This window comes from Epinephelus lanceolatus, chromosome 23 (assembly GCF_041903045.1).
Source record: "Epinephelus lanceolatus isolate andai-2023 chromosome 23, ASM4190304v1, whole genome shotgun sequence".
In the NCBI taxonomy this organism is placed as follows: Eukaryota; Metazoa; Chordata; class Actinopteri; order Perciformes; family Serranidae; genus Epinephelus; species Epinephelus lanceolatus.
This window is the reverse complement of record NC_135756.1, coordinates 35,517,347-35,544,443: the sequence shown is the minus strand read 5'-3', so window position 1 is coordinate 35,544,443 and position 27,097 is coordinate 35,517,347. Positions and strand designations below refer to the sequence as shown.

At 41.0% G+C, this 27,097-nt stretch overlaps 2 protein-coding genes across 3 annotated transcripts in view; one reads left to right on the top strand and one right to left on the bottom strand.

Annotated features, from left to right (window-relative positions):
• The first annotated feature begins 427 nt into the window (after positions 1-427).
• ndufa5 (NADH:ubiquinone oxidoreductase subunit A5) lies at positions 428-7,568 on the top strand. Its single transcript, XM_033609735.2, has 5 exons — positions 428-525; positions 1,921-1,965; positions 2,179-2,295; positions 5,271-5,336; positions 7,379-7,568. The coding sequence occupies exons 1-5, from the start codon at positions 505-507 to the stop codon at positions 7,478-7,480; spliced, it is 351 nt and encodes a 116-aa protein (XP_033465626.1). The 5' UTR covers positions 428-504; the 3' UTR covers positions 7,481-7,568.
• cog5 (component of oligomeric golgi complex 5) overlaps positions 7,563-27,097 on the bottom strand; it is a 171,539-nt gene continuing 152,004 nt past the window's right edge. For both annotated transcript variants that reach the window (XM_078165363.1, XM_078165364.1), the window contains 5 exons: positions 19,778-20,015; positions 16,200-16,276; positions 11,679-11,807; positions 11,271-11,348; positions 7,563-8,294 (listed from right to left, as the gene is read on the bottom strand). In XM_078165363.1, coding sequence (XP_078021489.1) covers positions 8,168-8,294; positions 11,271-11,348; positions 11,679-11,807; positions 16,200-16,276; positions 19,778-20,015 — 649 coding nt within the window. In that variant the 3' untranslated portion in view covers positions 7,563-8,167. The remainder of the gene's footprint in view (positions 8,295-11,270; positions 11,349-11,678; positions 11,808-16,199; positions 16,277-19,777; positions 20,016-27,097) is intronic.

The following is a 27,097-nucleotide window of genomic DNA, read 5'->3' as shown; positions in this document are numbered from 1 at the left end:
TTTAAACACTTTATTTATTTTAGGAAAATTCTTCATTCACAAATGCAAATGTATTAAGACACAACCCCTATTCTTGGTTTTCATAAAATAACTGACTTCTTACTGTAAAACACTGAACCACATGAAAAAGAAAACTGCAAAAAAAATCGTCTTTACACCATTAATGAGCTAAAAACTATTAGAAGAAGCCCCTTTATTAATGTATTTATTTCTACTTTTTTTATTTGATTTATTTACATGTTTGTCTGATGTAAGATCGTAATGTTTTATTTTGTGCTCCGTCTGTTTGAGAGCACTTGCCAATATTGTTGTATATTTTTCTGTTAATTAAAAAAAAACAGCTAGCAGCTAACAGTTAGCGTCGTCAAGTCAGACGGAGTGATGCAACAACAGGATATGACGGGTTTTCCAAAATAAGAAGCACAAAAAAAAAAAAACTCGCGAATTGGTGACGTCTTTATTAGTGGCCGGATATTCTAGCGGAAGTCCCTTCCGCAGAGAAGAATGGCTGGTCTGCTGAAAAAGGTACGAGTGGAGGTCATGTTTTAGTTTTAGTAATACAAAGAAGCGCAGCGAAGAAACACAGTAGAAACCGAGACAGTGTTGTTTGTATTGATATGGTCTGACGGTGCACTGACGTGGTTGATTTACAATGACGCAGTTTAGCTGATGTTAAGCTGACCTAATAGCTGTTTTGCTTTCTCAGCTAGCTGTTAGCTATGTTTGTGGTAAAGGCTGCCTGATTAAAAACAAATCAATACTACGTTAAGAACTATGTCACGATAACTTAAGCGAATTAGTATATTTTTAACGTTACGTTATACATTACTTGTAGAAGCTGTAATGTTAGTTAATGGTAACTTATTAACTTACAGTGCCACTTTTTCTGCAGGCTATTGCACATAACTCCAAGTTTACCAATGGACGCTAAATTCTATATGAACAAATTAATTTAAATAAAGTTTTAGAGTGTCCAAGAGTAAAGGCCATTATCATCAAACCACTTTTGAAAATTAGGGCATAAAGTAACGCTAGCTTGTTCACGTTAGATGCGTGTCCATAAATTTCTAATTCCTTGTAAGATATCTGGGAAATCTATAATAGCTACTTACTGTTGTAAAAATGTGCAGATCCGTTTCCAGCTAACAAGTCATTGTCATGGAATATTTAAGGTGTGTTGACTGATTCACATCGTCAGCTCATGCACTGAGTAACATTACAAGTTAACGTTCCACCTTAGTCGGCCCAGTGAATTAAGTTTTTTTTTTCGACTCCGGCGGCTTCAAGAGGCAGCAAAAGATCCTTTCATTTTATAGTTACAGTCTACTAATAAAACTCCACGATATGAACAGTGTCTTCTGCCTCAAAACCAGCCACAACTCAGCCCTGAGCAGACTGCTGTGTTCACAGCTCCACCTTTTAGAACCTGATCTGTGTGCTTGGTACCCCAACAGAAGGGGTACCAAAAATGGTAATGGTACGGAACGGTTTCATTCGTTTTTTTCCCCGTTAAAGGTTTTTTTTGGGGAGGTTTTCCTTATCCGCTGTGAGGGTCCTAAGGACAGAGGGATGTCGTATGCTGTAAAGCCCTGTGAGGCAAACTGTGATTTGTGACATTGGGCTTTATAAACAAAATTGATTGATTGATTGATTGATGGTACCATCCACAACGGAAAAAAAGCATACGGAAGTGAACAGTACCGTACTGCTCGGGGGAAATGGGGCTTCAGATCTGAATCTAGGATCACACCCAGACTAGTAACTTCGGATATTTACAAAAGAAACCTCTTCCATTACTTGATTTATAAAAATATTTTATTTTCCTGGAGCCATGTCTTTGAATCAGGTTGTCTACAATGTTGGTCAAAGTGAAGTTTTAAGTGATAAGATGTGAGTTTCTCTCCTGCTGTTCTCTTCCAGACCACCGGCCTGGTCGGCCTGGCAGTGTCCCAAAATCCACATGAGGTGAGGAGCTGACAGTGAGCAGCAGTGCAGTTCAGTGCTGTGTTCTCTGTATTCACACTGCACACTTACTAATGACAAACCACCATCACATGATGAAGTTACTGACACCACAAAATAAATTTTATCATGGCTGATCAACACACTTCTGCTGTCACTGTTAAACACTATAGCTCATGTAGTAGCCTTTGTTCATATGCTTTGGTCTTCTCTCAGCGTCTTAGGATTCTGTACTCAAAGATCCTGGCATCACTGCAGACCATGCCACAGGAGGCAGCCTACAGGAAGTACACAGAGCACCTGGTCAACGAGAGGTTCAACCATGTCAAAACAGTAAGTGTGTAAATAGTGGGTGTGATCTGGGTGTGATATGTGTGTGTGTGTGTGTGTATATATATATATATATATATATATATATATATATATATATATATATATATATATATATATATATATATATATATATATATATATATACATACAGTACAGGCCAAAAGTTTGGACACACCTTCTCATTCAATGCGTTTTCTTTATTTTCATGACTATTTACATTGTAGATTCTCACTGAAGGCATCAAAACTATGAATGAACACATGTGGAGTTATGTACTTAACAAAAAAAGGTGAAATAACTGAAAACATGTTTTATATTCTAGTTTCTTAAAAATAGCCACCCTTTGCTCTGATTACTGCTTTGCACACTCTTGGCATTCTCTCCATGAGCTTCAAGAGGTAGTCACCTGAAATGGTTTCCACTTCACAGGCGTGCCTTATCAGGGTTAATTAGTGGAATTTCTTGCTTTAATGGGGTTGGGACCATCAGTTGTGTTGTGCAGAAGTCAGGTTAATACACAGCCGACAGCCCTATTGGACAACTGTTAAAATTCATATTATGGCAAGAACCAATCAGCTGACTAAAGAAAAACGAGTGGCCATCATTACTTTAAGAAATGAAGGTCAGTCAGTCCGGAAAATTGCAAAAACTTTAAATGTGTCCCCAAGTGGAGTCGCAAAAACCATCAAGCGCTACAACGAAACTGGCACACATGAGGACTGACCCAGGAAAGGAAGACCAAGAGTCACCTCTGCTTCTGAGGATAAGTTCATCCGAGTCACCAGCCTCAGAAATGGCAAGTTAACAGCAGCTCAGATCAGAGACCAGATGAATGCCACACAGAGTTCTAGCAGCAGACCCATCTCTAGAACAACTGTTAAGAGGAGACTGCGCCAATCAGGCCTTCATGGTCAAATAGCTGCTAGGAAACCACTGCTAAGGAGAGGCAACAAGCAGAAGAGATTTGTTTGGGCCAAGAAACACAAGGAATGGACATTAGACCAGTGGAAATCTGTGCTTTGGTCTGATGAGTCCAAATTTGAGATCTTTGGTTCCAACCGCCGTGTCTTTGTGAGACGCAGAAAAGGTGAACGGATGGATTCCACATGCCTGGTTCCCACTGTGAAGCATGGAGGAGGAGGTGTGATGGTGTGGGGGTGTTTTGCTGGTGACACTGTTGGGGATTTATTCAAAATTGAAGGCACACTGAACCAGCATGGCTACCACAGCATCCTGCAGCGACATGCCATCCCATCCGATTTGCGTTTAGTTGGACGATCATTTATTTTTCAACAGGACAATGACCCCAAACACACCTCCAGGCTGTGTAAGGGCTATTTGACCAAGAAGGAGAGTGATGGAGTGCTGCGGCAGATGACCTGGCCTCCACAGTCACCGGACCTGAACCCAGTCGAGATGGTTTGGGGTGAGCTGGACCGCAGAGTGAAGGCAAAGGGGCCAACAAGTGCTAAACACCTCTGGGAACTCCTTCAAGACTGTTGGAAAACCATTTCAGGTGACTACCTCTTGAAGCTCATGGAGAGAATGCCAAGAATGTGCAAAGCAGTAATCAGAGCAAAGGGTGGCTATTTTGAAGAAACTAGAATATAAAACATGTTTTCAGTTATTTCACCTTTTTTTGTTAAGTACATAACTCCACATGTGTTCATTCATAGTTTTGATGCCTTCAGTGAGAATCTACAATGTAAATAGTCATGAAAATAAAGAAAACGCATTGAATGAGAAGGTGTGTCCAAACTTTTGGCCTGTACTGTACGACTCGCGGCAGTATTTTGAATTTGAGTGCAGTAACTGTTTTGGCCACATTCTTACATACAGCGCCTTTAATATTAATGGTAGTAAATGTACAGACCAAAAATTACTATCTAATTTTTGTTTTTTCCTTTTATAGCAACTTGTACAAATCAGAATTCATCAATTGAGAGGCAGGCCCTTCTTGTGAACTGTTTATTATTAAGATTAAAAAACACATAGTCACAATTGATGAGGACTTTATAAGACTATGCAGATTCACTACACTCAGAGGCGTTTATTCTCTTTTTGGACTCTTACAAAGCCTTAACTGACGGCTGAGTGTTGGTTTTGGTGTGTCAGGGTCTTAAAGGGGACATAGGATTTAAATGAGCAGGGAGGCAGGAAGGACACACATTTGGATTTGACCTGTTCAAGGAGCAGACTAGTAGTGGCTCCCAGACATTGCTCAATTAGCAAGTCTGCATTGCCCAAATGTGTTCTTTGTTCATCAGTTGTTACAGGTTAGATTGTTAAAATCGGAAACATAAGAGCTTCAGTCCCTGAGGAGCCCCACCTTACAGCTAAAATAAGACCTGGGGGCCACTATAGTAACTCAGCAGTAACAGCTTAAACTCATGATCATATTTACATTGACCGGTTGTCATTGGCAGGTTCTTACATACAAGCATCATCAGAACGATGAAAAGGAGATGACCTTTTACTGGAGGCAAAACAGACAGAATTACCCAAGTGAAATCAAAGAAGAGGGCAGAGAAACAGTAGAAATATCAATCGATTCTGAAAAGTAAGGTTGTGGCTGTAAAAAGTGCAGCCCTTATTGTTTGTCTTTTACAATACATTTGGTATTCTCAGCATGTTGGTTGCTCCTGTTTGTTTCTCTCATGATGAACAAACTAGAATGGAAAAAATATGAAGGATTATAAAACTGTCTGTGTGGGACGCCTGATGAGGTCGTTGTGACTGAAATGCTTCATGTATCCTTTTTCTGTCAGTACTTGATCTTAAACCCAGATAGTGTTGGGATGATGACCGTATTTTCAGTGATCTGATTGGTCAGTAGGCAGGTTTTGAGCCGATCCTGTGAAATTAATTTGCTAAGCAGGTTACCATGGTAATATACCCTGGTTAAAGAGCTGGATGACTCTTGATGCTGGAGGAAATGTATGTGTTGATCACAGTATGTTTCTCTCTCTTTACAGGAGCCTGATGTGGAGAAGCTGGAGATGAAGATAAACTGTGGACAGATTGAGGAAGTTATTTTCCAGGTAAGCCACTGATAATCTCTTCTTTCCAGCCGTTGGGCTATGTAGATACCACTTTGGCATCAAGACACAAGTTGTACCCAGTGTGGGTCAGTAGACGTTGACACTGAGAAGATATTCATAAAGTAGGTGTTGTTAAAGGATTGTTTGTGCTCAGAACGTGCCGTTGCCATTCAGATTATCCAGGACAAGTTTGATTTACAGCTGGTTGACCTCACTCACTCCAACTCTACAGAGAAGTTTATGGTCCTTGGAGCCCATGTGTCTCCACCATTTCTCTTTCTTTTCATCATAAATTAGCATACATTAGTGAGATTTACACACACACACACACACATTCTTATTCTGAAAAATATTACATATATTTTTGTTCTCACCCGCTGCCCGCCCAGGTGCAGTAAAAAAAATAATAAAGGTGCATGCATTTTTAAGTTACATGCACCAGTGCATGTACACAGAAAACACTATTTAAAGCCCTGCACACATGCACACAGACACAAACACAGAGACACTCACACATACATACGTTTTCCAAAGGCTTGTACTTTGAAGCAGGATTTGGGGTTAGTGTGGTAACCTCAGGGTTATCCCTGCGTTTGCTTTACTTTTTAGTGGGATAAGTGGCTGTGGTAACTTCTGCTGAACAGCTAACCTGCTCCAGGTTGTATAATACCAAAGCACAAATATATTTTTCCACCATTTGGCCGCAGTCTGGAGCCCTGCCTTGCTCCCTTTTATTCCACTCTCGCTCCTCGTCCGCTCTTCATCCGTATACTTCGGCTCACATAGATACGGGTGGCGGTCAAATTCAAAAGCCTCATCCACATGATTGAAATCAGGTAAATAATTATCCATGACACTAAATATCTTTTTAGATAACACTAAACTACATTTAGTGTAAACAATACTGGCTGTGTCTCTTCAAACCTCACACACATTTCCACTGTTGTTTTCCTGCAAAAAGTGACATCTCATGATATTTCAGAAAGAGACCTCTGCTTAATGAGGCAATACCAAACAAACCGCATTAGGTGAAAGGTAAAGAGACACTTTTGAGAACAATCCGAGCCACTCTCAAAAACTGTTGTTCATATCAGTGGCTTTGACCAATTTACACAGGGAAATAGGGTCCAGGTTGAAAAGCCAAAGTTATCCTTTAACTACTTTTCCACTCTTAACTTTGGTTGCAGAAACAGTCGGACATGACTTTGACGTGTTTTATGTAATATAGTTTCTTCTTTATCCAACTAAATAGCAAAAAATACTCCCAATACTAAAGTCAGATTTAAAAATACCTACATCTATATTAGGCCATGGCCTTCTTTTAATATGTGGAAATTCTTTCTAGTGTTTCTACATCTTTTTACAGGCTATCATTTAAATTTTACTCTGATGAATATGATTTTTTGCTGTCCCATAAGCAGAACAACTGTTTTATCTCATACCATATGAAGTACTTCATTCATGGTTCTGATGATGTCGCTGGTATCCAGAGGACTGATAAAATGGGTTACCAAAGGGGGATGATAAAATGATCTACTGGGTGTGCTGAACTGGCTTCGTAGTACAGACCTGTATCCATCTACTGTTGATGGATATCTATTGGAGTCTGCTACAAACACTTACAGAAAGTCTGAGAGATTTGTTAAAGTTAACAGACTGATCATGGTGTGTGTGCTGATCTGTATATCAATTAGTGTGTGCGCTCCTTTTCGCTACCTTTTAACAAATTGTTGTTTCACATGTGTTTTTTTTAAATTGGTGCACTTTAGATGTGCTAGTAGGTGTCTTCTGATCTTGAGACATATCCAGTTTTCAGTCTCTCTGCTAACGTACTTTTGATAAGCTAATGGCCTCCAGGCCCTACTCCATACTGGAAGAACAGACATTAGTAGCATCAGTCTTCTCAACTCACTCTGCAAGGAAGCTAATTCCTGTATTTCCCCAGATGTCAAGCATTGTATCTGAATTTGCTGTTTTTCCTGGGATGATTTAATCTGAGTTTATCAAAGTGTTATTGGATATGGTGTGTGTCCTGTGTGCAGGCGGAGTGTGAGCTGGCTCTATCCAGGAAGATGTCTGATTGGAAACCGTGGGAGCCCCTGACAGAAGAGCCTCCTCCCAACCAGTGGAAATGGCCTATCTGAATTTGAAATGTATACTGCTCATGTCATACTGGGATCCATCCCTCTGCTTCTAATTTAGTTCTGTACAAATAAAAGTCCTGCAAACATTTTCCCATTTTATTCTTAAGTCATTGATGAACTTGACATTCCCATTTCTACAGCTGTGTGCAGACAAAGCAGAATCCAAATCACTGGATTAGGGATTCAAACATTTTCCTGTTCTACAGTTGAAAAATAGTAGAAATGACCCCCCAGAATTCCTTCATATGAATGGTGGTTTGGATTCAGCTTTCTACAGAGAACACAGCACCTGGGCCACTGAGATGAACCTTTACAGACATTCTTAGAGCTCTATAGTTTCAAATAATCCTGGAAGTACAGTCTGTTAGTTGGTTGTATTACAATGGATGGGTGTTATATTCAGCTTTGCAAATCCAAATCTTTTATTGTCAGTGTTAGAAGTAAAAATTTTAAAATCTGTATGTATGTAAACATACATAAATCTGTATGTATGTTAAAAAAGAAAAGAAAAGATCACGTCTTAGCTTGGATGCAGCTGCTATAGTTCCAAATAAGAAAAGAGGCTTTATTTAGCGCTAAACCAGATTGCAACAAGCAACATTCTCTGCCTTCACCTACCCTCTAACATACTACAAAAGCTTAGTGTAATGCCCTGATACCATGACATCTACAACTGTGTCATCCCACTCAGACTCTGGCCTCCTGTGAGCCACTGGTGGCTTTCTGTAACAGCTGGAGCATGATGGGATAGATGGGCGCAAACTCCTTCCCCTGCCGGGCCCTCACGGACTGCACATAGGCCTCCAGAGCACCCCTTAAAGGAGAACAGAGGAAAACACAGCACAGTTAAACTTGATGATGAGCAACACGTTTCATTTAGCAGATTACATGTTCAGTGTACAGCTGGCTTTGAGATGGGAGTGAGTGTATCTTTACACAAGTTTCAGAGTGGACAAAGGAACATGTCTGTTGATGTCAATGATTCATTGTGTGCTGCATGTGCACAAGTGCTCAGGTTAACCAAAAAGTCAACAACCATTTAAACATTTCAACATCGAATTGAAAGACATTCCTGGCCCACTTTCCTTAAGTTCAAGGACCCAACATGGTATAGTTTGAGATGCAGATCAAGATAAATTACTGTTAGAGCACTGAGAATTATCAGAGAACTAGCACGCTCACATACAATTAAAAAGAGATGCTTGAACTGGTTGCTGTAAAGCTGTTTTTAGTCACTTTAGATGATGTCAGCTAGTTTACTCAGTGACAATGCATTATGTTTGAGAAGATCAAAGTATTGTTTCAATGCACAGTATGAATAGTATGTTCATACATGCACTCAGTCCCTTTCCATGACTGTTTATTTTAATAGTTTTTTAATGAGTTAAGCTTTTTGCTCACTGTTTCTGTGTTGCTACATGCCTCATGTTTCTGCACTCTAGGCACCTGGCGTTTTTGCCTAAGTGCTCTGAACTCCTCGAGTTGAAAAAACTTCAACTCAGAGCGGAAAAGCACCCTATGACATCTCTGCTTCTTTCCCCACTGTCCGATCGGATGATTTGAGAGGCAGGCCTTCTGTGGTGGTCACAACAAGTTTACAGTTGGTAAACAACAGAGGAGAAACTGGTGGTAGTGGTTGCTGGATACCCAGAGCTATACAGCTTTAAAACTGCAGTTACCACCATCTCAATTGAAAACAGCAGGCGTGGAAGCATTTAAGTGCAGTACTTGAAATGGCCATTATGGAGGTGAAGCTCCTGGACCAACTGGTGGTACTCCCCATGATCCACCCTCTTTTTCAGGGTCTCAAGTACCCACACAGATCTCTGTTTCCCTGTGCCCAACAAACTTTGCTGACAGCCTCTCACGCTCAACCAGAGCTGGAGCGAGTACCCTCTACCTGCCCATCTTAGGAACTAGCTACTAACTTCTGTTCTTTCATCTGCGTAATATTGCAAAAATAAGGCCTATCCTGTCCCAAAAAGATGCAGAAAAATTGGTCCACGCTTTTGTTACCTCTAGGCTGGATTACTGTAATTCCCTATTATCAGGTAGCTCTAATAAGTCTTTAAAAACTCTCCAGCTGATCCAGAACACAGCAGCTCGTGTACTGACAGGAACTAAGAAAAAAAATCATATTTCTCCTGCTTTAGCTTCTCTGCACTGACTCCCTGTAAAATCCAGAACTGGATTTAAAATCCTTCTCCTAACTTACAAAGCTCTAAATGGTCAAGCTCCGTCATATCCTAGAGAGCTCTTAGCGCCCTATTATCCCACCAGAACACTGCACTCTGAGAATGCAGGGTTCCTCGTGGTTCCTAAAGTCTCCAAAAGTAGATCAGGAGCCAGAGCCTTCAGCTATCAGGCTCCTCTTCTGTGGAATCATCTTCCTGTTTCGGTCTGGGAGGTAGACACCGTCTCCACATTTAAGATTAGACTTAAGACTTTACTTTTTGATAAAGCTTATAGTTAGGGCTCAGGCTTATTTTGGACCAGCCCCTAGTTAGGCTGACTTAGGCCTAGTCTGCCGGGGGACCTCCTATAATACACAGAGCCCAATCTCTCCTTCTCTCTCCTCAGTTTCTGAAAAGTAGGCTCTTCTTGACTTGCTAACATTCAAGTCCTGTTACTGCATCTCGCTAATCTGGGTTTACTGCAGACTGGCTTCTTCTCCAAAGCCTTTTTGCTCCACTGTCTCGCAGGTTAACTCGTATCACAGCTACGCCTGGATCATGTGTCGTGGTTGTGCTGCTGCCGTGGTCCTGCCTGATGCCTCCTACTGCTGCTGTTATTATTAGTCATACTTCTACTGTTATTATACACACTTGAGTATTGTCACATACATACACTATCATATTTTAATATATACTTACAACATATTGTACCACAATCACTGTTATTATTATTATCATAATATTATTGCTTAAATTAATGCTATTGTAGCTATTATCATTACTGTCTGCCCTGCATCTCTCTCTGGCTCTGTCTCAATTTCTCTCTCTGTCTCTGTCTTTATGTATCATTTTGTCATATGGAATACTGCAAATTTATTATGTGGATCTGTTCTGTACGACATCTTTTGCAAGAGGGATCCCTCCTCAGTTGCTCTTCCTGAGGTTTCTACCATATTTTTCCCCATTAAAGGTTTTTTTTGGGGGGAGTTTTTCCTTATCTGCTGTGAGGGTCCAAAGGACAGAGAGGTGTTGTATGATGTAAAGCCCTGTGAGGCAAATTGTGATTTGTGATATTGGGCTTTATAAATAGAATTGATTGATTGATTGAAATTGATACTGTGAAATAATACATTTTTAAAAAAGCATTAGATTGATTACACAAAAAGGGCACAGCAGTTTTAAAAAGTTGGCGCATCCTGTGTTTTGCAACCTCCAAAAGGCTGTCTGTGTGATCAGGGCCTAACACCTGCTTACATCTGTGTGTTTTTTAAGGTAATGGGAAAAGTTAAATCACAGTCACACCCGGGTCAAATGACTCTGCAGTAGTCACAAGTATTTATCGGCTCAGGCTCTGATCAGCACTGATGGAAACATAACACCTGGGTGAACGCGCTAATTTTAGCTACTTTACTTTAATGATGTTATCATTTTTGCTTTTCTCTGTGTGCTGTCAGAGAACTTTGGATCATCTCTGTCCGATTGATATAAAATTGACTTGACTTGACTATTGTGTCAGTGTTTTCTGCTATAATGTTGTTTAAGAAAATGTAAAAAAAAAAAAAAAAAGAAAAAGAAAAGAAAAAAAAGCCTCCCATTCTGATGAAACAAATGGTTACCTGATGAGAGTGAGCCTGTCCCTCTCAGACAGATGATCATCCAGCCATTGGGAGTAACGGGCAATAGACCACTCTGCTCTCTGTGGGGGAGAATGCTTGTTTTAGTGATATAGGGATATACACTGCAAAGCGACATCATGGTGCCAACATATCTGCACTGTGAGATCACTTTGGATAGTTGTAACTGCTTCAAAGGACTGCTGAAAGGTTAAGACAGGGTCTGCAGGTTCAGGTTAGGATTGGGTTTAGGTTACAGTTGCAGTTAGGTATTTAGCTGTGATGGTTAAGGTTAGGATTGGGGGGCTAGGGAATGCATAATGTTAATCAAGGTTGTCACAAGAATAAAAAGACAAAGTGTGTGTGTGTGTGTGTGTGTGTGTGTGTGTGTGTGTGTGTGTGTGTGTACACGCCTGGTGAGGTGACTTGAGCTCAGGAGGGGCTCTGGTGAAAAAGAAGTGCAGCAGGGTGCTGTAGGGGATCAGGTCGCCCACAGCTGGACTGCTGGCTATCAGCTCACTGGTCTGAAACAGCAGCGGCCTGAAACACAAAACACTCCATATACACTGCTCAAAAAAATGAAGGGAACACTTAAACCACACACCAGATCTTGATGAACAAATTATAAAAGTAGAAAATCTTTACTGATGTACATTGTATAATATGTTGAGAACAAAATGACATAACAACGGTCAGTGGAAACCAAAATCATCACCCCACTGAGGGCTGGGTTCAAAATCACACCGAAAATCAAAGTAAAAATTTTAAAATCACAGGCTGATCCAACAACTGTAAATTTTATCACAGCAACTCATAATGTGACTCAGTAGTGTGTATGGCCCCTGCGTGCCTATATGCACCCCTGACAATGTCTGGGCATGCTCCTGTTGAGTAAGTGGATGGTGTCCTGGGGGATCTCTTCCCAAACCTGGATCAGGGCATCAGTAAGCTCCTGGAGAGTCTGTGGCGGTACTTGGTGGCATCGGGTGTACCGATACATAATGTCTCATAGGTGCTAAATTGGATTTAGATCAAGGGAATGAGAGGGCCAGTGAATGGCATCAATGCCTTCGTCATACAGGAACTGCCTACACACTCTGGCCACAGGTGGCGCAACTCTGCTGCAACCCGGGCAACAGTGCTGCTGCATTTACACTTTGTATGTACATCAATGACTTGTGGTGCACGCAATATACGATACCAGGAGGCTTTCTGTGATGCGGACGCTGAACTGCTATGCTTTAGTCTCAGGCCATTCTATCTCTGCTGTTTACGTGCCCCCGAGTGGAACCGCAGGGAGTCGCGGATTGTGTGCACAGACAGTTGCAACACACACCGGATGCACCCACATTTATTTTAGGGGACATGAATCATTGTAAACTTGAAATGTCTCTGGGTATGAGCAGTATATTAAGAGTGATACAAGGAAGGATAAAATACTCGATAAATGCTACGGAAATATTCAGAATGCATTCAGGCTAGAGCTAGATCACCTTTGTCGAATCCAATCATGATACTGTTCAGCTCATTCCCACCTAATGCTCGGTCCTTAAGAAAAGCAAACCCTTTGTCAAAACTGTTAAAATCTGGGGCGTTGATAGTGTAGTGGATAGTGCCGGGGCCCCATGCACAGAGGCAATGCCTTGCTGCAGCGGTCGCAGGTTTGACTCCTGCTTGCAACCATTTGCTGCATGTCACTCCCCCGCTCTCTCTCTCTCACCCCATTTCACTCTGTCCTGTTCATTAAAGGCAAAGCCCGAAAAAATAATCTTTAAAAAAAAAAAAATTGTTAAAATCTGGTCTAACGACAACACTGAAACCCTGAGGGGGAGCTACTTGTGCACAGACTGGGACGTTCTGCATGAGTCTGACGTGATTAAAACCAATGAGGTCATTACAGCTTATGTGAACTTCTGTGTGGAAGGAGTTCTCGAAAAGACAATAAAACAGTACCCCTACAACAAGTCCTATATTACTAAGGAAGTTAAGGACTGTATCAAGCGCAAGAGGTGGAATTACAATCAGTGCAGAAGGAGCTGAAGCAGACACTCAATGCGGCTAAAAGGAGATACAAGGAATCCATAGAGGAACACAAGGAAAATGTGGGCCACTATAAAATTTATTTCAAATATGACTCAGAAAAGGAACCCGTTGTATGCTAATGATGAAAGAAAAATGGCAAATGATGTGAATGCTTTTTACTTAAGATATGATTCACATGATTTTCCCATGAACGTGTGGGTGTTAGTGAGTACCATAGAAATAGATGAAAGGGTACCAAAAATAGTAATCAGCCTCGAGGAGGTTACAAGAGCGTTTAAGTTAATAGACACTAAAAAGGCTACAGGGCCAGACCTGGTCTCAGCTTTCCTCTTGAAAACATTTGCAAAGGAGGTTGCACCAGCCTGGCCCCCTGTCTACCAGGAGTCAGTTGACTCAGGTGTTGTCCCACCTTGGAAAGAGGCAGTCATAACTCCTATGCCTAAAAAACCTACCCCCCAAGAAAATAATGATTACAGACCAGTGGCCCTGACTTCCAATGTTATTAAATGTCTAGAGAAGTTGATGGTGGGGAAGCTGAAGGAAGATATACATGGCAAGTTAGATGCCCATCAGTTTGCTTACAAAAGCAACGTAGCACTGATGATGCAATTCTAACCATACACTATCTTATTCTGCAACATCATGAAAATCTCAAGGCCTATGTTAGATTATTACTGGTAGACTTCAGCTCTGCTTTTAATACCCTGCAGCCACACATCCTTCTAAAAAAACTCAGGGAGATGTCTATCAACCCACATACCATCAGGTGGTATCACTCATTTTTCTGACCGACAGCTCCCAACAGACCTGAGTGAACCAGTCTGAGGTAAAAGTAATTAACACAGGGATGCCTCAAGGGTGTGTTAGCTCACCCCTTTTATTCACATTATATACAAATGATTGCACGAGTATTCACCCTAGCACCTGTATAGTTAAGTTCTCAAATGATAGTGCTATACTGGATTTGATGGATACAGACACTGACATCTCGGGTTACAGTTCGGAGGTTAACAAGTTTGTACAGTGGTGTGATGATCATCATCTCATTGTCAATGCAAAGAAAACAGAGGAAATGATTTTCGACCCAGGTCTTTTGGGTGATCACTCGCCATTAATAATTCATAATGTATGCATCGCTCAGGTTAATTCATATGAATACTTGGGTGTACATACTGATTGTAACCTGTCTTGGAATGTCCATGTGAACTCTGTGTGTAGCAGGATCCAGCAACAACTCCATTTCTTGAGAAGGCTCAGGGTGTTTGGAGTAGGACAGAAAATCATGATGCTATTCTATACAACTGTGATAGAGAGCGTATTGCATTATGGAATTACAGCTTGGTTTGGAAACTTAAATGTCTCGCTGAAAGCAGAACTACACAGGCTGGTTCGCACAGCAATGAAAGTGTTGGGGGTGAGAGAATACCCTCCCATCCAAAAGATTTTTGAGGATAGGGTAATTAGACAAGCAAAGAGGATTACTGCTGACCCCTCCCACATCCTGGATGCAGAGTATGATCTGCTCCCGTCAGGGAGGCGTTAAAGGATCCCCATCAAAAACAAAAAAAGATACCTTTTTTTTTTTCTTTTTTTCCCCGTTAAAGGGTTTTTTGGGGGGGAGTTTTTCCTTATCCGCTGCGAGGGTCATAAGGACAGAGGGATGTCGTATGCTGTAAAGCCCTGTGAGGCAAATTGTGATTTGTGATATTGGGCTTTATAAATAAAACTGAATTGAATTGAATTGCATTGAATATAAGAACTCATTCATACCAATATTTGTGAGTCTCCTCAACTCAGGTCGTAGGGTGGGGGTATGAACTGACCATAAATATGTACATACGCATGCTTGCACTGTTTTTTGCTGTGTTGTATTTTTGGTGTATTGTGATGTGTCTAATGCAGTGGCCTCTTGTCCATGACAAATTTCTTTCGGGACCAATAAATCAGTCAATCAATCAAAACATGAGGCCGGGCACTGTCCTGCACCAGGAGGAACCCAGGGCCCACTGCACCAGCATAAGGTCTGACTGTCATTCTAAGGGTTTCATCCCGGTACCTAACAACAGTCAGGGTACCATTGGCATGGAGGTCTGTGCGACCCAGCCCATTTTATAGGGCTCTGGCAGTGCTTCTCCTGTTCCTCCTCGCAGAAGGGGCCAGATACCTGTCCTGCTGCTGGGTTGATGCCCTTCTACAGCCCTGTCCAGTGCTCCTTGTGAAATGGCCAGTCTCCTGGTATCTCCTCCATGCTCTTGAGACTGTGCTGAGAGACACAGCAAGCCCTTTTGCGACAGATACCAATGTTTAAAAAAACTATTTGGCCAATCGGAACATCGCAACCACAGAGAGCCCTGTGATTTTGTAAGACTAGATAACTGGGGAGCAACCCGCTCATCAATCACCAAGCCTCGGTCAGAGACATTCCTGCTGTAAATAATAGGTGATTCACTCTGCCCTCATTATCTGCTATTAGGCTGGGAAGGAACACACAAATTCTGACTCTGTGGCCCCCAAATCCTGTCTGGGCCTTAGATGAAGAAGTAATCACTCCACTACATTGTCTGAACATTTTCAGTACAAAAGCTGCACCAGAATGAAAAGGAGCAATTAATGAGCAACGTCATTTGAGTTTGATAGTTGCTTTCCATCCTGTGGGCTGCCTTGTTGAGCGCAGTGGCACTGAGAACATTATATTAAACGCAGTTTAAGCTGTAGATTTTATTTTCGAAGTGTAAAAGGACACTTCAACGTATTGTTCAGTTTGTAATGCTTGCCGAACCAAAAGCCTCAAAGGGAACGGTTCAATACAAATCCTTTTTTTTTAACAAGAAAATAAAAGATGAATGATTGTGATGAGAACTGATTTTCATGATACATAAGCATACACACCTGAAGGAGCGCAGCATCCTGTAAGGTTTCCCCAAATCAGACACCCTCCTGCACAGAGGAGCCACTGCCATCTCCATCTGACATAAACACACACAAACACCAATCAAACATTGACAGACAAAGAGAGAAATTTCAGTCTGCTGAATGACCTTAGCATTGTTAACAGCCGCAATGTTGCAACAGCTGGTATTGTTTTCACCTCATGATTTGTCTTTTAATTCTCATTTAAAACAAACCTCACGGACTGCATTTTTTCATCTGCGTAATATTGCGAAAATTAGGCCTGTCCTGACCCGAAAAGATGCAGAAAAATTGGTCCACGCTTTTGTTACCTCTAGGCTGGATTACTGTAACTCTCTATTATCAGGTAGCTCTAGTAAGTCCTTAAAAACTCTCCAGCTAATTCAGAATGCAGCAGCACGTGTACTAACAGGAACTAAGAAACGAGATCATATTTCTCCTGTTTTAGCTTCTCTGCACTGGCTCCCTGTAAAATCCAGAATTGAATTTAAAATCCTACTGTTAACTTATAAAGCTCTAAATGGTCAAGCTCCGTCATATCTTAGAGAGCTCATAGTGCCATATTATCCCACCAGAACACTGTGCTCTGAGAACGCAGGGTTACTCGTGGTCCCTAAAGTCTCCAAAAGTAGATCAGGAGCTAGAGCCTTCAGCTATCAGGCTCCTCTCCTGTGGAATCATCTTCCTGTTATGGTCCGGGAGGCAGACACCGTCTCCACATTTAAGACTAGACTTAAGACTTTCCTCTTTGATAAAGCTTATTAGTTAGGCTTATAAGCTTATAAGCTAGTTAGGGCTGGCTCAGGCTTGCCCTGTACCAGCCCCTAGTTAGGCTGACTTAGGCCTAGTCTGCCGGAGGACCCCCCTGTAATACACCGAGCACCTTCTCTCCTTCTCTCTCTCTCTCTCTCTCTCTCGTATTCTATTACTGCATCTTGCTAACTCGGCCATTCTGGATGTCACTAACTCGGCTTCTTCTCCGGAGCCTTTCTGCTCCACTGTCTCTCAGATTAACTCATATCGCAGCGGTACCTGGACAGCGTGATGTGTGTGGTTGTGCTGCTGCCGTGGTCCTGCCAGATGCCTCCTACTGCTGCTGCCATCATTAGTCATTAGTCATACTTCTACTGTTATTATACACATATGACTATTGTCACACATGTATACTGCCAGATATTAATACATACTTTCAACATATTGTACCACAGTAGCCAGAACTATAACTATAATATTATTACTTTCAATAATGTTGTTGTAAGCTACTGTTATTACCTGCATCTCTCTCTCTGTCTCTCTCTCTCTCTCTCTCTGTCTCTCTCTCTGTCTCATTGTGTCATGCGGATTACTGTTAATTTATTATGCTGATCTGTTCTGTACGACATCTATTGCATGTCTGTCCGTCCTGGAAGAGGGATCCCTCCTCAGTTGCTCTTCCTGAGGTTTCTACTGGTTTTTTTCCCCGTTAAAGGGTTTTTTTTGGGGAGTTTTTCCTTATCCGCTGCGAGGGTCATAAGGACAGAGGGATGTCGTATGCTGTAAAGCCCTGTGAGGCAAACTGTGATTTGTGATATTGGGCTTTATAAATAAAATTGATTGATTGATTGATTGACTCTGTGTGTGTGTGTGTGTGTGTGTGTGTGTGTGTGTGTGTGTGAGTGATAATGGTGAAATGTGGTCCCGGTGAAACCTATTGTCGTGGGAACTACCACAGAAGTCATTTTGAGTATTTTGGCAGATGTTTGTTTGTCTGTCTGTTGACAGATTTTAGTCAACATGATAACGTCCCAACCGTGCAACATACAGTCACAAAACTTTACAGGTTGAACTTTACATGTTGATATCAAAATGAAGGTAGAGTTCTAAGATTGACATGGTCTAAGCAAGGGGGCCGGAAGTAGGGGGGTAGGAAGTATGGAAGGGGTTTAAGGGTATATTTTGACCAGACTAGAGATGGTGATTGTTGGAACAGTGGACTAACTAACTACAATGGCAAGCAAAAGTTTGGGCACCCCTGGACAACATTTTGTTTACTGTGAATGGTTTAGTGAGAAGAAGATGAAGTGATCTCACAAAAGGAATGACATTAAAGATGAAACATGCTTTTCAACTTTTTGGACCACCATGGAAAAGTTTGGGCAACCCAAGACATTTGACATTTGCCTGATGCTTTTTGGAAACAGCTCCTGTGGATGGAAGAAATTATAATAGAACTTTTTGGACACAATGAGCAAAGGTATGTTTGGAGAAAAAAGGGTGCCAAATTTCATGAAAAGAACAACTGTCCAACTGTTAAACACGGGGGTGGAGCAATCATGCTTTGGGCTTGTGTTGCAGCCGAGGGCACAGGGAACATTTCACAGGTAGAGTGAAGAATGGATTCAGTTAAATTCTAGCAAATTCTGGAAGCAAATGTCACACCATCTGTAAAGAAGCTGAAGATGAAGAGACGATGGCTTCTACAACAGAACAATGATCCTAAATACACCTTGAAAATTCACAATGGACTACCTCAAGAGGTGCAAGCTGAAAGGTTTTGCCATGACCTTCACAGCCCCCCAACCTAAACATTGTAAAAAATCTGTGGATAGACCTCAAAAGTGCAGTGCATACAGGACAGCCCAAGAATCTTACAGAGCTAGCAGCCTTTTGCAGAAAGAGAAAGAATGGGTGAAAATCCCCCAAACAAGAACTGAAAGACTATAAGCTGGTATTAGCTTAGAAGCTGTGATACTTGCCAAAGGGGGGCACTACTAAGTACTGACCATGTAGGGTGCCCAAACCTTTGCTTTTCCTTTTTTGTTATTTTAAAACTGTAGAAGATTGAAATTAAAATGTTATCTTGCTTAAGATGTTGAAGAAATGTGTCATCTTTAACTTCATGCCTTTTGGAAATCAACTCTTCTTTTACTTGCTTTTACTGTGAGGCAAATTGTGATTTGTGATATTGGGCTTTATACATAAATAAAAAATAAAATTACTTGCTTAACTATACACAGTAAACAAAATTTTGACCAGGCGTGACAAACTTTTGAATGTCACTGTAAGTGACTGACAAGAGTAACTAAGACAGTTTTGGTGAGTTTTACTTTGTTTCTGTCAAGTTTATTAGCACAAACTGTACACTCTAACATATATTCACTGTTGATATTTTCACCACTAAACTTGAACTCTGCTCCACTACGATCGTGCTCGCTCCTGCTGGTTCTGCCACACACACCCACTGGCTGTGCACTGAGCTACTGTCCCAAATGAGTTACACTACTCTTATACCACTAGTGTTAGTTTGGTGAAAAAGATAAACTTGGATTCGTGTACATTTGTATTTTTCTGTTTAGTAAGGCCAAGAAAAAAAAGGCCAAAGTTGCGTTCTCAAGCTAGTGAGTGAGCTACACCTTAAGGCCCCACTGACATGTGTTGTCACCATAGCAACCAACAACAATCACCATTTTCTTTTGTACTAGTCAAATGACCACTGCAAATAGTTCAATGTTCTCTCTACTCATTTGATTTCTATGCCGGTCAACAGTTTGAATCATCCACAGGAAGATCTCTCTCACCTGTGCAAAGTCAGCAGCCAGCCTCATCTTGCCGCCCTCTCCCAGCGGGCGCAGTAGGCTGGTGTGACGGATGAACAGCTCGATGGCCCTCTGAGCTATGGACTCTGTGCTCTCATAGATGAAGTCCACACACTGGAAGTGTCTAATGTAGTCAGCCATCACTCTGGAGATGAAGCCCTGCAGCTCCTTCATGTAGAGAGAGCATGGAACATCTGGCTTGTCAGGGCTGGACAGAGGTCTGCAACAAACACACACACCACACATAGAAAAAAAGTGATATCCCCATTACACACTGTAAATCCCAATCCATCCATGACACAAACTTTTAATGTAAAGTCTACACAAATGCCTGAGAATGTCAAAATGACACCAAAACCTTATGTCCACTTGACACGAAAACTCAAAGCTATCATTTTTTTATGTTAAGTCAACAATTTATGAGTTTAAACTAAAATTTATCTTACCTTATTAGTTTAGGCCAATAAGCAACACTATCATTGTGAACTTACCACACTGTGGCATGTTGTAGCGCTGGGTGATATGGAGAAAATTAAAAATATCACAATATTTTTGGATATAAACCTTAATATTGATGTTGTTATGATATTTTAGTGTTGAATATTGGTGCCTTCACATAATATTTACACATAAAGATTTTTTTTAAAAAAAATCAGCAGTTATGTGAACATAATGACGAAGTGGTTAAAGGCAAATAATAGAACAGGTAGCAATTCAGTTTGTCCGTAAGGGGGAGAAATACAGAAGTGATAAGTTAGTAAGGAGGCAAGGGTGTGGTCGCCTAGAAGGTCCTTGTGATTGGGAAATGCAAGTAGATTTAGGGGGAAAGCTTGTTGTTCCCTAGGAAATAGTTTGTACCGAGCAGAGGCCTGACATAGTGTTGTGGTCAGTGAGTCAACGGATAGTTTATTTCATTGAGCTGACAGTTCCTTGGGAAGACTCAGTGGAAGAAGTCTATGAAAGAAAAAAGCTTAGGTATGCAGACTTAGGAGCAGAAGCTGAGCAGCGAGGGTGGAAAACTAGGATTTGTCCAGTGGAAGTGGGGTGTGGGGGATTCATAGCAAGATCAGCTGTCTCGCTCCTAAGGGAACTGGGAGTGCGGGGACAGAGTTTGAGGAAGACTGTGAAGGAAATGTCAGATGAAGCAGCTAGATCTAGTCAGTGGATTTGGACAAGGAGGAATAATGTCAGTTGGGGGCCAGCAGGGGATCCTACTAGGCAGGGTACATAACTCCCTGAGATCAGGTGGAGAGATCCACTAATCAGTCCTCTCAGGAGAAAATCCAGGAAGAGGAAGGTTATTTAAGTGTGGGAGTGGCCTATTTGAATACCTTTTGTTTGAGACCATGCTGCAAGGTGAGTGTGTTTGCTGATTCTCTGAGTTAATCTTTTCTATCTCCTTTACCATTAGCTTATATTGGAGTTATGATATGTAGCGTGTGAAATAGGGTATGGTGAATGTGCTAGGAAAGGTAGTATCGGCACAGTCACTACCTGGAGCTTGCATAAATGGAGCCTGGGTTTGTTGAGGGTGGCAGTGGTGTTTGGGCTGAGAAAGCCATGTATAATGTAAGGTAAAGGAGGTTGTTGGGTCGGTGCGGGGAGCAGTGAGAGCCGGCATTAGGGGAGTGTCTCTGGGACACCTGAAATCACTGTCTAGCCTCCTGGAGGTGTCGTGGGACCAACTAGACGAAACACTGGTGAAAGGAGGTTCCCACCTGATGACTCCAAGACGCGTTAGTTATCACTGCTCATTAGTCTGTATAGTTAAGCCTTGCCATAATAGCTTATCATAGGGCTTAGGAGGTTATTCACTGAGCGCTGATCCTTTATCTAGAGCACAAATTTCTTGTGTTTATTTGAACCCTGGTTCACAATCATCTCTTTGCCTTATTCTAGCATTGTAGAAACCTAAGCTTGCCACAATATATTTTTATAGTTCAAAGAATTATTTAAAAAAAATTGTTGTAAAATGTGTACTCAATGTTTTCATGTTTCTATGACATAGAATTAAATGCTCAAACAACAAAAAAAGTTATGTTAAACTGACTTAAAATTCCTGTCAGGCAAGGGTCACGTGACACATTTACTTTGTGTCTGGTGTATGGTACAGTATTGTACAAAACTAAAAGTTTCTGCAAGCTGTTTCCAAAATTTTTTTAAGTTGAGTGAGCGAATTGGGGTTTACAGTGTACGCTATTTACAAAAGATGCCCCTGGTTGTTGCCTAAAACACATCGCACCTGTAAGCTTTTACAAGGAAAGAGACATGAACCAGCCCTTGCTATTAAATCACAAACTGAATCAGTATATTTGTTTTGTTTCTCAAAAAAAAAAAAGATTTTCTAAATTTTGATAATGAAATAAAAGCAGGCTTTGGCTCTCACAGTAACTAACGAGTAAAAAGACGTTTCTGGAGAGCACGTTCACAATAATCTACACTATAATGAAACTTACAACAATAATCACACAGAGAAATTTAATTAAATCGCATTACCTTGGCAAAAGGAAAATGTAATTGAAGTTAAGAAAAAAAGGTTCACTTCAAAATGTCACAGGCACCTAAACGCATGCACGCAATCGCTGCAATTCAATTTCTGTTTAAAAGAAACAGTTGTAGAACTGATTTATTGTCTGGTCTGCCTATCTGGCCTATGGAAGAAACAGTTAGTCTCATTCATGAAATGTAGCAAATCTGTGAGTAGATCTGCACATAAAAAACCTTGGTACTAAAAACCTACACTGGATTCGTGAACGCTGCGGAAAAGTCGAATTTGATCGTAGGCATGTGCGTATGTTCATGAATGGCAATGAATCGTAAATTGATAGTTTGGTCCCACTAGCATACATTAGCATACATCCTCGCTCATGAATAGCCAGCGACCCCCATATATGGAGGTGATAATTACTATGGATAGGTGCATCCTGTCGACCTGCGAACATGTAGCAAACAAAGAAAGAGACAGAGAGAAAGAAAAACTTTTCCAAAGCTAATTTAGATGAAGTGGAGCTGAGAAAAAATGCTGGACCTCTACCAGAGGCCTGGGAGTTTGAGGGTTCTGTGCAGTATCTTAGCTGTTCCTAGAACTGCACTCTTCTGGACAGAGACCTTAGATGTTGTACCTGGAATCTGCTGGAGCCACTCTCCCAGTTTGGGGGTCACAGCCCTGAGTGCTCCAATTACCACTGGCACCACTGTCACCTTTACTCCTCACATCTTTTCTAGCTCCTCTTTCAGCCCTTAGTGTTTTTTAAGCTTCTCGTGTTCTTCTTCCTGATGTTGCTGTCGCTGGGAATTGCTACATCTATCACCACTGTCTTCTTTTGTTGTCGATCAACACGATGTCCGGTTGGTTAGCCATCACTAGTTTGTCAGTCTGGATCTGGAAGTCCCACAGGATCTACACCACTCTCAACCTTCTTAGGAGGTGTCTTCCATTCTGACCTTGGGACTCCTGTACACCATGCCAGCCACTTGGTTGTGGTGTTCCATGTACACTCTTCTGTTTGCATCTTATAGCCTGTTATTATGTGCTGAACTGTCTCAGGAGCATCTTTGCACAGCCTGCACCTGGGGTCCTGTCTGGTGTGGTAGACCAGCGCTTCTATTGATTATGTACTAAACGCCTGTTCTTGTGCTGCCATGATTAGTGCTTCTGTGCTGTCTTTCAGTCCAACCTTTTCTAGCCACTGGTAGGATTTCTTGATGTTGGCCACTTCTTCAATCTGTCATTGGTACATGCCGTGCAGGGGCTTGTCTTCGATGATGATTCATCCTCCTCTTTTGCATTCTCAGGTTTCTGCTGCCTGAGGTATTCATTTGCAGCTCATCTTTGGGGGCCATCTCCCTGATGTGTTCCTGGTTCTTGGTTGTTTCTTGGTTGTTTCATCTTCAATCAATCAATCAATCAATCAATTTTATTTATAAAGCCCAATATCACAAATCACAATTTGCCTCACAGGGCTTTACAGCATACGAACATCCCTCTGTCTTTAGGACCCTCACAGCGGATAAGGAAAAACTCCCCCCAAAAAACCCTTTAACGGGGGGAAAAAAACGGTAGAAACCTCAGGAAGAGCAACTGAGGAGGGATCCCTCTTCCAGGACGGACAGACGTGCAATAGATGTCGTACAGAACAGATCAGCATAATAAATTAACAGTAATCCGTATGACACAATGATACAGAAAGAGAGAGAGAGTGAGAGAGTGAGAGAGAGAGACAGACAGAGAGAGATGCAGGACAGACAGTAATGACAGTAGCTTACAACTACATTAATGAAAGTAATAATATTATAATGTGGGTACAATATGTTGAAAGTACCGTAAAACTTGGTGTATAAGTCACATTTTTTTCCCTTTTTTTTTCATCTAAAAAGTTGGGTGCGGGTTATAGACCGGTGCGACCTATAGACCAAGGTAAATGCTGACATAGGTAATTTGACCCACACAAAAGAAGTTTAACGTTAATTTAAACTCATTTTTATGGCTCAGATGTTGTTATACCGTAATTTTATTTCCTGAAGAGGTTGTTTGGAAAATTGCAATCTGAAAAGTAACCAAAGCTGCTTAAGAGGTTATTGTGTTTTGAATGTGTTTCGAATTAAAAATGAAGAGAAACAGTGTAGGAATACTGTTTCATTGTTCTTGTACTGTTTCATTGTTCTTCTACTGTTTCATTGTTCTTGCTTCTCTTTTTTATTTTCTGTCCTATTGTGTTTTCAAGGACACGTTTTCTCTCTCTGTAATTACTACTCCTGCTCATACTGGCCATGAAGGCTAACTTGTTGTTACTGTTGTTTTATTGATTTTATTATCTTATGTTGTTGACATCAACCTGCAGAAGGGACTAAAGATGGAAATTAGCCGTTGGCTATAATCTTGCATATTTACATGTATATGTTCATTAATATGTATTGTCCCTGTTTTAAATAAATAAACTCAAACTCGAATAACTTGTATAACGTTTTTATTAACAAATAGTAATATAAAACCTTGTTTTCCCTGTTTGAGACCTTAAAAAATAGACTGTGACTTATACGCCAGTGCGACTTATATTCCGAGTTTTACGGTATATATTAATAGCTGATAGTATACATATGTGACAGTAATCATATGTGTATAATAACAGTAGAAGTATGACTATTGATAACAGCAGCAGCTGGAACCATCTGGCAGGACCACGGCAGCAGCACAACCACACACATCACGCTGTCCAGGCACCGCTGCAATACGAGTTAACCTGAGAGACAGTGGAGCACAAAGCCTCCGGAGAAGAAGCTGAGTTAGTGACATCCAGAATGGCAGAGTTAGCAAGATGCAGTAATAGGACACGAGAGAGGGAGAGAAGGTGCCCGGTGTATTATAGGGGGTCCTCCGGCAGACTAGGCCTAAGTCAGCCTAACTAGGGGCTGGTACAAGGCAAGCCTGAGCCAGCCCTAACTATAAGCTTTATCAAAGAGGAAAGTCTTAAGTCTAGTCTTAAATGTGGAGACAGTGTCTGCCTCCCAGACCGTAACAGGAAGATGATTCCACAGGAGAGGAGCCTGATAGCTGAAGGCTCTGGCTCCTGATCTACTTTTGGAGACTTTAGGGACCACGAGTAACTCTGCATTCTCAGAGCGCAGTGTTCTGGTGGGATAATATGGCACTATGAGCTCTCTAAGATATGATGGAGCTTGACCATTTAGAGCTTTATAAATTAACAGTAGGATTTTAAATTCAGTTCTGGATTTTACAGGGAGCCAGTGCAGAGAAGCTAAAACAGGAGAAATATGATCTTGTTTCTTAGTTCCTGTTAGTACACGTGCTGCTGCATTCTGAATTAGCTGGAGAGTTTTTAAGGATTTACTAGCTACCTGATAATAGAGAATTACAGTAATCTAGCCTTGAGGTAACAAAAGCGTGGACCAATTTTTCTGCATCTTTTTGGGTCAGGATAGGCCTAATTTTCGCAATATTACACAGATGAAAAAATGCCGTCCGTGAGGTTTGTTTTAAATGAGAATTAAAAGACAAATGTTACTCTTGGCCCCCCTCACTACATTATCTACATGTAAATATATATATATATATATATATATATATATATATATATATATATATATAATTTTATTATTTGTGGTGTGACAGACAGGTAATGCCATTACCTCCTCCTGTTGCTGTCGTGGATTTTCTGTGTGTGTAAGTTTCATATCGAACCATTTTCGTTTAAGTTCTTGGATGTTTTTTTTCAAAGATAAGCACATTGCCTGCATCATCGGAGAGACCTGTCTGTCAAGAATTATTCCTGACAGAGACAGTGACATGCCTCCACTGGTGCAGTCAACAGAAAAATCAGTGTTACACGGTTATACATTCTAACAGCCATCCATGATAGCTTAGTCTTTGGTCAGTATAGTGGGTCTCACAGTGTCGCCACTCAAACAGAAGATACTTTGTGGAGTTCTCTCTCCTGATTGAATCAAATGAGAACGGGATGCCAGAAATGTAGAAACACATATAATAAGTTGATTTAAATAACTCATTCACATTTTTAAGAAACTTAATCTAAAGCTTAAATCTGCTAAATGCCAACTCATTCAGCTAAATGTGTTATATTTCTAATATTTTGTCATGTTTAACTTACATGTTTCAAAGGCATCTGCATATTGTGAACATGACTGAACACAATATGAATTGAAATTGTAATTTCTAATAATGACACACAATATTTATGTGCATTCCTTATTAACACAAGCACTACAAGGAGTCAGAAGCAGGTGTAGATTAGTATCTATGAGAAGATCTGCGCTACTAACATATTGATGAATGCCAAAACACACATAAATTAACCTCTACAAACAGTTTACACACAAATTCATTCTGCTCATGTTTCATAAATGAGACCAAGTGGTAATAATGAATTGAGAACACAACACATGCTGTATAGTATTAGTTAATATTAGCTTGTGGAAGATATGTTGGTATTGGTGTATATGTTGGCCTTTAAGTAACAAGAAATGTCAGTACAGAAATGCTGGGATATGCTTGAGGTTCCAGCACCAGTCAGGCTACAGTGAAAATTGTTATCAGAGAAAAAAAAAACTTATTTGACAGTTCCTGGCACTATATAACCTTAATGCTTCTCTTGTGCATTCCTGTGTGCTCCTACAGAACTGCAATGATTAGGTGAATCCACCCAGTGCTGTTTACTGTGTGCATTAGTCTGTATACAAGTTGTAGCAGCCTGAGGTTTGTGTTTGATCAGTCAGCATCATCACATACAGCATAGCAAGCTGTACCCCCATAATTCCCCAACCACT

Excerpts from the sequence above, each read along its gene's own strand:
- ndufa5 (XM_033609735.2), top strand. The coding sequence starts at position 505 with ATGGCTGGTCTGCTGAAAAAG. Across the intron at positions 2,296-5,270 it reads GGTTCAACCATGTCAAAACA|GAGCCTGATGTGGAGAAGCT; the intron begins GTAAGTGTGTAA and ends CTCTCTTTACAG. Across the intron at positions 5,337-7,378 it reads TTGAGGAAGTTATTTTCCAG|GCGGAGTGTGAGCTGGCTCT; the intron begins GTAAGCCACTGA and ends TCCTGTGTGCAG.